We start from the raw sequence: 13,288 nt of genomic DNA, 5'->3' as shown, positions 1-13,288 counted from the left end.
GGGAGATGTGGCTGCCTTGTCAAGTGGCTTCCTGAAGGGTATTCTGCTGTAGAGGAACCTCTAGCCACCTGCAGTGGCTGATGAATCAGGGATGGGCACAGGGTTTGAGGTGGAAATACAGGGGGTTATGATGGCAGTCTTATACATGGTTGACATGAAACATTTTCTATTGTTTGTCGAGTATGATTCACAAAAAAGTGCTTAATATGACATTAGTGAAATAACAGTATGTCAGCAATAATTTATTGAAAGAAATAAACAAAATAATTTCAGAAATACACTTTATTTTGACCAGAATATGTTTAGTCAAAGCAAACTAGAGACACGTGAATAAATTAGGCTAAATAAAGTCACCTGGGGAAATTGCCAATGATTTGCAAATTGTTTGATTACGAGATTCAAATAAACTGTTACAAAATATGATTTACGATTAGACAAGTTGTACTGCACTCTTCCTCAGAAGAGCCAACAATACTTTCAATATACTTCTTGTGAATAATATTTCATAACAATTCAGTGGACAGTAAATAAACTTTCTGATTATGCGCTTTACAAAAATATCCTTTCAATTTTACGATGCCTGCATTCACTACAAAGATCTACATATTTACATGAAGCAAAGCTGTGAAACATATTGGACTTGTGCAAAGTAACAATTGTATATTCTTCCATTTTAACAGCCTCTTCTTGTGGAAGGCAAATAATTGTGCTTTTAAAGTATTGCTACAAAGCCCAGCTGTCCTGGTTTCAAGATACACAGCATCATGTAAAGTATCTGAAAATATTTTTATGAGAATAATTATTAATTGCAAAAATAACAGTGCACATAATTCTATTTAAATCGCTCTTGGTCCGAGGTCAGATAAACAGCACAGGAACATGAACTACAAGAACAAAAGAGTGACATTTCTTTCCAACAGTATTAACTTCGAACATAAACATTTCACTTTTGTAGCAGTGACTTGCACTCATGAATCAAGGTGCAAAGTACACAGTATAGTTGAACTTTGACGAAAAAGGAAGCGTTTGCATGGAAGGGACACACGTCTGGGCAGAAATGCCTTATCAGTGATTTAAACAGTGCATTTGATCTCAATGCACACTTTGAGAGTCAATACTAAACGTCAGTGCCCATATAAAAGCGACCAGAGCTTTGGATTTTGGCACTCCGTGAAACCTCTTCAACTAGTAAAGAAGAAATAATCACCCACTTAAAAAAAAAGACATTTCTGGAGGCAATTCTCCCTGTTTGTCTTTACATATAAATCTTCAAATTTCAGAAGTAACTTTTGCATTATTCATAGTTACCCAATGGTTACTGCTTCGTCAAGACGAATCCTGTCAACGTTCTGTTGTCAGGGGTGTGGAAACAACATGGGAATGTAAGGAAAAAAATATAGAAACCTAGAATCAAATTCAATAAACAAAAAAAACACTGTAAAGGTCTGGAAAAAGACAATAAGTGATAATATTCCCTTGGTGGATAAAGTCCCCAAGAGTAGAATTGTGCTGTCAACCTTGCAGAAACTCAACTCTGAAACAGGTAAACTAGCTCTCAATATACACATTTAATATATATTCTCAAATAGCGTTAAATTTAGAACCATTATACATCTGTTGCACGTGAGCATAGAGTGCAGCTAGAGCAATCGGCTCACTGAAATGCAAAGTGAAATCAATATTGAGCAGCAAGCATTATAGAAGAAATGTGTTCCCTAAAATCGAACAAGTGATTGAACGAAGATTCCCTTCTTCTTTTTTTAAATTATGCCAACAAATGTTAGACCATCTCACAAGCATATCTGCGCTTGTAAAACCCTCTCATCGCCTGATTTGATAAAACAAAACAAAAAAGAGATAATTTTTCACATCTATATAAAAGTTTCTTATGATAAAATATTTTCGACACATTTCACACTTTTCCATTCAAACATGAAACAAATACAAACTAGTGGAAGACAGTCTGCCTCCAGCGCTTGTCAACTAGAAAAGGCCAGAGTGACTCTTTGATCCCGATTCGGAATGGAGTGTGTTGGCCAATGCCCAGGCTTTCTAGCTTTGAGCAGGCAAGTTTGGCATTCAGTGGACGAAGAATGGTTGTCACGGGTGTGTCTGTTGACTAAGAAGAAATAACAGTTATAAATATACATTGTTTATCATGTTTTTGATGTTTAATGTTCAAATGCACACATGCAATTAAAAATATACGCTCTTTAAAGTCAAGAAACACGTAGATGTGGCACAACAAACTATAACGTAGGAGGGAAGGAAGAAGGGATAATCTACATAATGGTAGCTTGGTTACAGAAGCACCAACAGAGGTAATCAATTTGTTACTTTTAATTCCAATTGTCAATCATGCATATTTTCGTTCGATTAATAAACCTTGAATATCTCTGCACATGTGTGAAATATCTGAAAACATTTTTAAACAGAAATAAATATTTTTGATTGTTTAAAAGAAAATACATAAAAATGAATGCAGGAAAACAAAATATGTTCCTAGTTTCCAGGTTGGATAATGCCGACAAAGAGCACATATTATCGCCATCAGGATGGGCACAGAAGCTCTGGCGGTAAGCAGGTGAGAGGAAGAGGTAATGGAAAGGGGATGGGCGGCAGGACCGTCGGGGAACTGTCAGAGGTGTGGAGTGCCATCGCTGCAGTGGAAGTTGGGAACGCATAGTGCAATTGAGGGATGAGGGGCCCTCCACAGTGGTAAGGTAGGGAAGGTCAATGTGGGGAACCTCAATAGAGTGCCAGCTTTTTGTGGTGGAATGCCAGAGACCACACTCACTGACCTTAGATCTGTTTTTTCATCTCCAAAGTTAGATCTTGTACAGACAAGCAGCTAGTCTAGCCAAATTATAAAAATCATGCCAACTTTCTTTTTTATGGTAATTTTCACATAGGAAAATAAAGTTGAAATATAGATAGTTAGGTTTGCAACGGATGGAAACAAATAGACTTTTCGCAATGAATTTGTTGAATATCTTGAAATTGTCAACAGAATCCTACAGCAAACCGAGCCCTTACCTAGAACTGGTCTACACTACACAGAATTTGGAAACCAGATCAGCCAAAAATTAAAGCATTTATCGAGGTATGCGGACCAATGCAGTAGCTCCAGAGTAACAGAATACACTGATTAATTTGATCTGATCATCACTTTGCTGCTTCAGCACATCATCCACCTCATCTGCTACGTCACTACTGCTAACAGACGAGAAGGTTACGTCCAATCTCACCATTCAGCATCCACACCTTATCCGTCTCATTCATTGCTACTAACCAATGAAAAAAGAGAAACAGAAACACAGCATTTTGTCTGGAATTCCTATTTATGATCCACTGCTACCATACGATAGAGAAGGAGAGCACAGAAACAAAGTAGATGGGCAAGAAGCTAGATGGGACAGACAGGAAAAGACAATCAAACTAAAAAAAACATAAAAAAAGCAAATTGGAGGAAAGCAAAAGGAGTTAAAGTTACTACTAATAATTCTAAGTTACTCACCACACTGACTGATGTACTCCGAGTCCATATTCCCGTTTCCTCCATAATGCATGGCTGTCCCTTGCTAGGGACAGAAACGTGTGTGTGGTGTGTGTGTGTGTTGTGTGTGGGGGGGTGTGGTGTGGGGGGGTGTGGTGTGGATGTGTGTTCTTCCCCCTTGAAATGTAGCTACGCGCTGATGCGTGGTACCAGGAGTATGCACTTCCTTGACTCCGCCTTCCGACGCTACACTTCAGTTCAGTTCAGTTCAGTTTAGTTCCGTTTATCGTCGGCCAGATTGATCTATGTTCTTATTAGGGGAGGAAGGAGGGTCATGTGGAGGAAAAGGGACTATGGACTAGAAGTACAGTAGTCACCGATTAGCAGCCCTAGGTAGGAGAGATGTCTATAGACTTAAGAGAAGATTCTTCAGCACTGAAAGCTGCGTCCAAGCATGCATTGCTCCATAGACAATAGTGCTTGCAGAAGGCGGAAGGGGTAGCCTATGTAGCCGCCTTGTTGATAGTCTGCCAGGGCACATGCCTTTGGAAGGCCACTGTCGCCTTCGCCCTGACCGCATGAGCATGAAGATTTGCTGGTAAACACTAGTTCTGAGGTTTGTAGGCCTCCTGGATGGCAGCTACCATCCACCTTGCTGTAGAAGGTTTGGAGGCCCAACAGCCATGTTTCGATCCACCAAATGTGACAAATAGCGCATCCGATTTACAAAATCCCGCAGCCCTATCCAGACAGAACCTCAGTCTTCTCACGTCCAAACATTGCAGGACCTTTTCTGCCGTCGACTTCAGATTTGGAAAGAATGTCGGTAGTCTGATCTCCTCATTAGGATGGAAGGAAGAGACCAACTTTGGCAAGAACGGGGGAGGCGTGGCCAGCAGGCGGCTGATGCAGACTTGAGACCGCACTGCTCCCGCGCCGCCAGCTAAATCCTGAAAGAATCCTGCCTTTCCTTCGTTCGTAAGAGTCCACCTGAACTACCTCCCTGCTGTGGGAACCGACAACGCATCTTCACGTCAAATCCCGGAGGAAATTGGTGCGTAGAAATGCACTTTGGAGCGTTTTGCAGGCGGCGGCTCCAGACGCCGTATGACCAACAAAATGGCCGCCGCACATCGCGGACCCATGATGGGTACCGCGTTCCACTAACGTGCCCGCCCTGTGGACCCATGGCGGCCCGGAGAGTGGGGAGCGCCCGTGGAGTTACGAGCGGCGGCGCGTGTGCTGACATCGGCGACATTTCCTACTTGGCTGGAGCTCCCCGCGTCCCGCCCGATGCTTCCCCCGAGATCGAAGATCCTCCCTATCCGGCAGTGCACCCGTGCGGGGTGGTGGCACGAGGGCTCTCCATCATTCATCCACGACTGCGACCGCACGGAGCAGCTGCTTTCCACCTCTGCCGGGCCCGTGGCTCACCTAAGGTTGCGGCAAGCGGAGGGGGGCAATTCCACCGCGAATCTCCTGCATGACGCTGAGCGCCTGATGTCCCCTGTGTGCGGACTCTATCCACTTCCCTGGCTCTATCGTGGTGGACCCAACTGGCGGTAAGGAGCGGGGGGACAAGTGACTGTAGTCGGCTCCCTCGGGCGCCATCCCCAGGCTACATGCAAACATTCACTGCACTCTAAGCGAATCCACTGTACTACGCCCAAGTTTCCGACCTCTAGCACAGGAGTAGTACAACCCATAGCCCGGAGGGATACCACCGCTGAGATAATTGTTAGCCACAACGAACAACACTATGCCAATCTAGCCGCACTATGGAGAATTGAAACCATCACACTGTACGGACGCCGCCTGGGTCCCTCCACCGCCTGTGGCGAACTGTTGCCGATAGCCCTCTAGGCCCAGACCAGCGCGCACTACTGCTATCCTCCTCCTAGTGTGCGCTCTAAGAGCAACTTCTCAACAATACGAGCTGCGCTGGGTGCACCACTCATACCGTCACGGTGTGCGACTTGCTTAACCTACGGCAAGCTCAGATATAACAGTGGGACTATCCCCCTCGCAAACCCGTACGAGGGCCACCAGCATGGAAACATTCCTATCCTTGTGACGCACTGTTACACTAAAGCGGCAACCACAACGGCTCACGGCCCTGAAGTTGCAAGGTGATCATACCTGGAACTTTCCCCCTCCCCCCAACAACTCTTGCTCCTCTGCCCTCCGCCTGGCATAGCCCTCCAGAAGCAACCTGGATCTTCGTAGTCACCCTACCAGGAAACCAGATATGGGGAAGGAGAAACCCAGGAAGACCTCCACGCAAAGCAGGATCGAACAATACGTGTCCACACCAATGTCTCGTTCCCCGGAGAGACCGTCGCAACAAGACACTGACTGCATGGAGGAGAACATCTCCCTCAAGGACATCATGAGTGCCATTACCAGCTCAAGAACCTCTATGGAGAAAAAGATGGACAGTATAGGTGCAGATGTATCCTTGCTAAGACATGACCTGCAGAAGCTGACCTCACGCACAGGAGAAGCGGAGATGCGGATCTCCGAAACAGAAGATAATCTTCGCTGCACTTCACGGATCCTAGAGAGGCGTGGAGTTGGGCTGAAAGGCACATAGACGGCGACTGGAGCACCGCGGGAAGGGGGAGACGAGAAAGGAACAGACCACATCCAGAGAGACCACCTGATATGGATCCACAACAACAGATTGCGAACCCACAAATTGCAGAGGCTTAAAAATAACGACACTACTCCAGTCATCCAGACCACTGCCAAAGTGCCGCATATGCGCTATGCTGCACGTTACGAACATAGAAACAAAAGTAAACTGGCTGGCGGCCACGGGTGGCCCCCCTCCCCCTCGAACGGAAAGAGCACCCGAAGCTACGCAAAGCAGAGCTCCGCCTCCCTGCCCTGAGTTTCTTTCTGTGCCACACCACCTGGCATACTGGTACTCTAGAATCGAATAAACTCAGGGCAACCAGATGTAGAATTCAGTTAAATTGCTGTGAAGTTAACACTGGGACGACAGATGCTTCAGTTGGGGATGGAGTATGGGGAGGGAGGAGTTGGACTCTATGGTTTTATTCAATGTTTAGCATACAGGTACCTGCAGAGCGTGCGGAATGGAGCAAACGCGATAGGACCTCCGCGTGTGCAACAGGGGGCACACACCTGCGAAAATAAATCCCAAAACGTCAATGGCAGCTGAAACCACCCTGTCCCAAAGAAAGCTCAAACTTTTGGCTTGGAATGTGAACGGGCTTGGTGCCAGCATCAAGAGACGACTGGTTCTCCAACATCTAAATAGACATTCCCCAGATATAGCCCTTCTGACCGAAATGCATTTAGCTGGAAATGAATGCAAATTCTTTCAAAGATCAAACTACCGCACCGCGGTACATGCTGGCTTCTCCATGGGAGCGAGGGGAGTCCTCATCCTAATTCACAAAAGACTTCCACTAGCGATCACCCATACCATACAAGACAGAGGAGGCCGATTTGTATTTATTCAAGTAACTCTGTGGAACCAAACGCTAGCACTCATGGCAGTATACTCCCCGCCAACCCTCCTCAATGACCTGCTAAATGAAATTTCCCCCATCATGGCAGCTAGACCGGCAGATACCTGGGTGTTGGGGGGGAGACTTTAACGAGGTCATGGATAATACCCTGGACCGCACACACCTAAGAGCCAGGAATCCCTTCACCACAACCAAACTGGCTTCCTTTGCGTCAGCACTAGGCCTATGTGACGCATGGAGGGCCCTACATGCTGAGTCCCGACAATACTCTTTCCATTCGGAAGCCCATGCTTCGATGTCACGAATAGACTACTTCTTCCTGCCAAACCAAATCAGTCATAAAATAAGCAATGTTTCCTTCCTTCCACAGGGAATTTCCGACCACTCCCCATTGTTGCTAGAACTGGAAACGGAGAGACCGCGACCGCCCCCCTCGTGGAGGCTGAACTATTACCTGGGCTTCCCGGAATTCCAAGAAATGCTGGAGACAACCACTGTCAACTACTTTGAACTTAATGCAACTTCAGTTGATAATCCCAGTACATTATGGGAGGCGTACAAGCCGGTCCTACGTGGAGCAATCATATCTTGGACATCCCACAAGAAGAAGGAGCATCGAGAGAAAATTAACGAAATCGAAAGTGAAGTCATGTCCAAGGAGATGGCGCACATCACCATAGACACTCCGGAGACGAATAGAGACTTGGTATTGGCACAGAGGAAGTTGCACAATCTTAGCCTAGACTGCGCCCGAAAAGCGCATGCTGCCATGAAGGCGCGTGTTTACGAAACAGGAGACAAAACGGGCAGAATGCTTGCGTGGCTAGAAAAGCGTGATGAAGGACAACAGAAGGTGAAGTGCATTAGAACTCTGAACACTAACCTTGTCCATACCGATGCTGAGATTGCGGACCGCTTTGCTGAATTCTATGAGGACCTATATAAACCCCCCGCCGACGCCATAAATAGCGCCTTACTAGCTGATATAGCCCTCCCAACTCTCACCACAGAGCAAGCCAGTACTTTAGACAGCAAAATAACTACAGACGAAATATCGGCCGCCATTGCGCAACTTCAGACAGGCAAAACTCCGGGCCCGAATGGCTTCCCTCTTGACATCTGGAAAAAGCTAAATCATCTAGATATTCCAGCTCACTTACTCACCATGTTTGAGCACTCCCTAAATCAAGGCGAGCTTCCACCAGATCTCCGCAAAGCCACCATTATAGTGATTCCCAAAAAAGAAACCCCCAGAGGAATGTACCTCCTATCGTCCAATATCCCTCATCAATAGTGAAGCCAAAGTACTAGCCAAAATACTAGCCAATAGATTGCAAGAAGTCATCACGTCATTAATCCACCCGGACCAATGCGGCTTTATGCCCCAGAGGTCGACCAGAATGAATATTCGTAGACTGTATCTGGCGCTGGAGAGAGCACCAACCCTGCAGCAATCACTAGCTCTACTGTCCGTAGACTTCGAAAAAGCTTTCGATTCAGTCCACTGGGAGGCACTATGGGCCATAATGCGTAGGATGCATTTCTGGGAACCATTCATAAAATGGGTACAACTCCTATACAATAATCCAGTTGCAGAAGTTAAAGTAAATGGGTGGTCATCGCGCACTTTCAATTTAGGGAAGGGAACCAGACAGGGCTGCCCGCTGTCCGCGATGGTGTTTGCGCTAATTATAGAGCCACTAGCAGTCCTCTTGAGGAACTCTACCACATGGTCTGGCTTCAGGTGGGGGCCAAACTGGGAAGACAGAGTATCCCTATATGCAGACTACCTCCTGGTATATCTGGGCGACCCAGCGACATCCTGCTCTGTGGTCACACAAATTCTAATAGAATATGGAATCTTCAGCGGACTAAAAGTAAACTGGTCCAAATCTGTGCTGTTCCCGGTAAAAGGTGTGGACTGCATACCGGCGACAGGATCCCCATACATGGTTGAAAACACACAGTTTCGTTACTTGGGCATCCTAATCACCAATAGATTATATAACTATGTAAAACAAAACCTCCAACCGCTAGTTAAAAGATATGAGCAGGACGCAGCCCACTGGCATACACTACCAATGACATTGCTAGGCAGAGCGGCACTCTTCAAGATGTTGGCCCTACCCCGATTTCTATATGTCCTCCAAAATGCCCCTCTTCACATCCCCTCCGCAGAGTTTCACAGAATAGATGGCACAACACGCACACTCCTATGGGGTGGGAAACGCCCGAGAATTGCCCTCAAAACCCTCGGTTTGGGAGGGAGGTATAGGACTTCCGAACCAACAGATCTACTATTGGGCGACACAGATGGCAACAGTCAACGACATATTGCACGGGGACCCACTAACCCCTCATATAAGAGCTGAACTAGCTGCGAGGCATGGGATGTCCCCGATTGAAAGCCTTTATTGTAAACAGACCTGCTCATCAGAATGCACGATAGCATCGCACATAGCCCGGATATGGAGAGAGGTACACAAACACCTAGGCTGGGACAATAAAATTACCCCAGTCCAGCCCATCTGGAACAATGCCCACCTCCCAAACATACACAATCTTCCGAAGTGGCCAAACTGGGCTACAGCCGGGATACAGCTAATTCGGCAGATAATCGTGAATGATCGACTGATTCAGTTTCCCGAGCTTGTTGCAGCACACAACCTCCCTGAGTCTGAGCATTATCACTACGGACAGTTACAGCACGCACTCACAATGCACAGAGCCCAACTGGCAGATATGCCGGAATGCACGCCCATAGAGAGGAACATAGTTATTGACAGTGTAACTAAAAAAAAAATCACATCCACCATGTACAACGCCATTTCCTCATTTGCCACGAAGGAACTCCTGTCTCTGAAGGCAAAATGGGAAAGTGATATTGGCCCTATAGAACCCGAAGACTGGATTAGGACTCTAATGTTTCCTAGAGAATGTGCAATCTCTGCTCGGATCAGACTGGTTCAACTCAAGATACTTCATAGGATTTACTACCCCCGAATAGCCCTGTATAATTGGAACAGAGTGTCTGACCCCAGATGCCTACGCTGCAAACAGGAGGAGGGAACCTTCTATCATATTCTCTGGCAGTGCACACGTATTCAACGCTTCTGGCATAAATGCACCGCAAGACTCTCCAAAGTCTTATGTCGCTCAATCCCGACAGACCCTAAACTCTTCCTCTTGGGCATTGACAATACAGTGGAACTGTCACGCTTTGAAAAACTTCTTGTCTCGACCGTCACGGGAATTGCCAAAAGGAATATTGCGCAGTTGTGGGGCTCTGAAAACACCCCGAAATATGACCACTGGGTAACTGATGTAGATACTGTCATCCTAATGGAACACCGAGTCTATCAAGCTAGAGGCTGCCCAGGCAAAGCAGACAAGATCTGGGGAAAATGGGAACAGACATTATAAACTGTCGTACTATGATTATTGTATACCATCATGTAACCCTGTTTTGACTGTATGTGCCAATGCCAACCCTTGGGACGTCCGGAGTAATACCAGGACTTGCATATGCTCGCTGTAATCACTGCCAATATTCCTTATAGTGTGTGTGTCCCTCTGGTTGCTTACATTTCAATTTGCTCAATTATGTCCTTCCGCACTGCTCTTTCACCTGTATGCAAACCTTTACGGTTGTAGTTAGTAAATTGTTGTATTATTGCACAAAATGTAATAAAATGTGTTATCAAAAAAAAACTTTGGCAAGAACGAAGGGTGAGTGCGCAGCACAACCATGTCACAATGGAATGTGGTGTACAGTTGTGATGCCACCTGCGTGCTGATGTAAGCCCCACTAGGAGGGCAGTCTTAATGGTGACCAATCTGATGTCCGACGCTATGGGCCCGAATGGTTTATGCGCTAGCACCCCCAGAACCGCATTGAGATCCCAAAACCAGGTGCGGATGCTTGATAGGAGGGTACAACCTTGTTAACCCAGTAAGATGCCTCTTGACTACTGGGTTGGATGAGGAGTAAGACATATGGCCGAGTTCCTGTATGCTCCTATGGCTGCCAGGTAAGTACCGCACGTGCTGACCTGCACACCTGATTCCGCTAGGTGTGCTGAGAAAGGTATCACAGGATCCAGTGTGTTGCCTTTGTTGCTTGCCCAGTTACAAAACCTGGTCCATTTGCTCTTGTACTGACTCCTAGTGGAGTAACTCCTTGCCTTTTGTATAATCCGTACATTTTCTTGGAACAACTGCAGGGTCACGTTTTCAGGAACCAGGGTGCTAGGGCTAGTTTCTCTGCAGCCAGATGAACCACTGCCGTCCCTTGCTGCGTGGGTAGGGGGAAGTCCCTTGACTGGAGGAGAATGGGGACCCTGAACAGGTCAGCCTCACAAGCTCAAGAGTACCATGGTCTGGCTGGCCACTGAGGAATGATCAAAATGAGCCTGAGACCCAGCACCTCCCTGGCCTTGCAGAGGACCATCAGCGGGGGTCGCAGGGAACACATATGCCCACAGGTAGTCCCATTGCAGGTGTAGTGTGTGTCTCCCAGTGAATCCCTGCCCAACCAGGAAGCAAACTGGTGGCACCCCTTGTTGTGCTCTGTGGAAACTCGGTCTACCCTTATATGGCCCCATTTCTGAAAGATCTTGGCCAGGACCTGCAGGCATAACTGCCTCTCGTAGTTGTCCACTCCCAGTCTGCTGAGCCTGTCCACTTCCAGATTAAACTCCACCAGCAGGTGGATCACATACAAGTGTATATTGTGCCCTATTGCCCACACCCAGATCTGGATGGCCAGCATGCACAGGGCTGGGGATCTGGTGTCCCCCTGTCTATTGATGTAATACATACAGGTGGAGCTGTCCGTCTGAATGAAGACACCACTCGCCTTGCCCAGTGAGAGAAACGCCCAAAGAGGTAGCTGAATGGCAGTCAACTTGAGGAGATTGTCCTCGACTGACCACAGCCGATGTACATAGTGGTCGCCCAGGGTGGGCCCCACACTCTTCCAGAGAGGAGTCTGTAGCGATCGTCGATGCTGGCATGGTCTGGAGAAAAGGCATGACTACCAAAAGATTGTCTGCCTGCCTCCACTACATTAAATCCACCAGGATGGGGACTGTTGCTGCCTGCGGGTCAGTCTCCTGGTTCCACAAGGCTGCTAGAAGTAACTGGATCCACCTCATTCTGAGCGTCGTATGCGGGATAGCCAGCACACATGCAGCCATGATGCCCAGCAAGTGCCGAAACCACCAGGCCATGGTCGTTATCCTGCTGAGAAAATGGCCAATTGTTGCCCTCATCACCCCAATTCTCTCCGCTGTAGGGAAAGTCTTCTGCTCCCTCGTGTCCCACAGCAGGACAAGAAAGACCAGGGTCTGGGCGGGCTGCAGCAGCGATTTGCACAGTTTGATGGAGAATCCCTACTCGTACAAGATGTTCAAAAGCCAGTGTGATGTAAACTGAACCGAACATGGAGACTCTGCACGGACAAGCCAGTTGTCCAGGTACAGGTAAATGTGGTGGCCTTCTGCCCAGAGGACTGACGCAACAGAGTTCATCAACCTGGTGAAACACCGTGGGGATGGGTTCAGCCCAAACAGTAGCGCTCTGTACTGGAAATGGCGGCCCATCATCCTGAAGCGGAGGTAGGCCCGGTGTGGCTGCCAAATGGGGACGTGAAGATAAGCATCTTTGAATCCATGGGAGACCACGGAGATGATCCACGGAAGGTAACTCCGCCAGGACTGAATGTGAAGGGAAAGGCTCCCCCCCCCCCCACGGGCAGCAAACTGCGGGCCCTGGCGAAAGCTTCATTGCTTCTTTCCATCCGAGGCATGTACTTGGGAGGGGGACTGAATGAAACCTTTGTGCAAAGTCCTTTGCTTATCGTGCCTGTGAAGGCTGGGGGACATGTCTGGTTGTCGTGACCTCTTATCCTGGAACCTCACCTTGTCTGAACTTGCCCATATGATTTTGAGGCCGGTTTAGCCAGGATGACCAGTGACTTGGCAGTTTGCAAGCTTTTGTTTTTCTTATTAATCTCCTCGTCTGTCGAGGAATTAAACAAATCGCCACCCTCAAAGGGGAGATCCAGGATGCTCTCCTGGACATCTGTGTTAAACTTTGTGGCCTTCATCCAAGCCGACCGCTGCATATCAGTAGCGAAACAATTTGCTCTTTCTGATGTATCTATATGGGCCACCTGACTGAGGTTAAGCCCAGCGTTAATGTACATCTTTTTGCCATAGACATCAAGCATTTTGTCCTTTCCCAGCAAGTTTGAGGCCGTGGTGGAAGATGAAGACCTGCGGCTTGGCAT

General features: G+C 47.4%; 1 protein-coding gene across 2 annotated transcripts in view; it reads right to left on the bottom strand.

Annotated features, from left to right (window-relative positions):
* Window positions 1-264: 264 nt before the first annotated feature.
* The window catches only part of MAT2B (methionine adenosyltransferase 2 non-catalytic beta subunit), a 503,503-nt gene continuing 490,479 nt past the window's right edge, over window positions 265-13,288 (bottom strand). For both annotated transcript variants that reach the window (XM_069654286.1, XM_069654287.1), the window contains exon 7: window positions 265-2,119. In XM_069654286.1, coding sequence (XP_069510387.1) covers window positions 1,949-2,119 — 171 coding nt within the window. In that variant the 3' untranslated portion in view covers window positions 265-1,948. The remainder of the gene's footprint in view (window positions 2,120-13,288) is intronic.

The sequence above is a fragment of the Ambystoma mexicanum genome, chromosome 3q (assembly GCF_040938575.1).
Source record: "Ambystoma mexicanum isolate Mex_15411 chromosome 3q, UKY_AmexF1_1, whole genome shotgun sequence".
Lineage (NCBI taxonomy): Eukaryota > Metazoa > Chordata > Amphibia > Caudata > Ambystomatidae > Ambystoma > Ambystoma mexicanum.
This window is presented reverse-complemented; position numbering and strand designations above follow the sequence as displayed.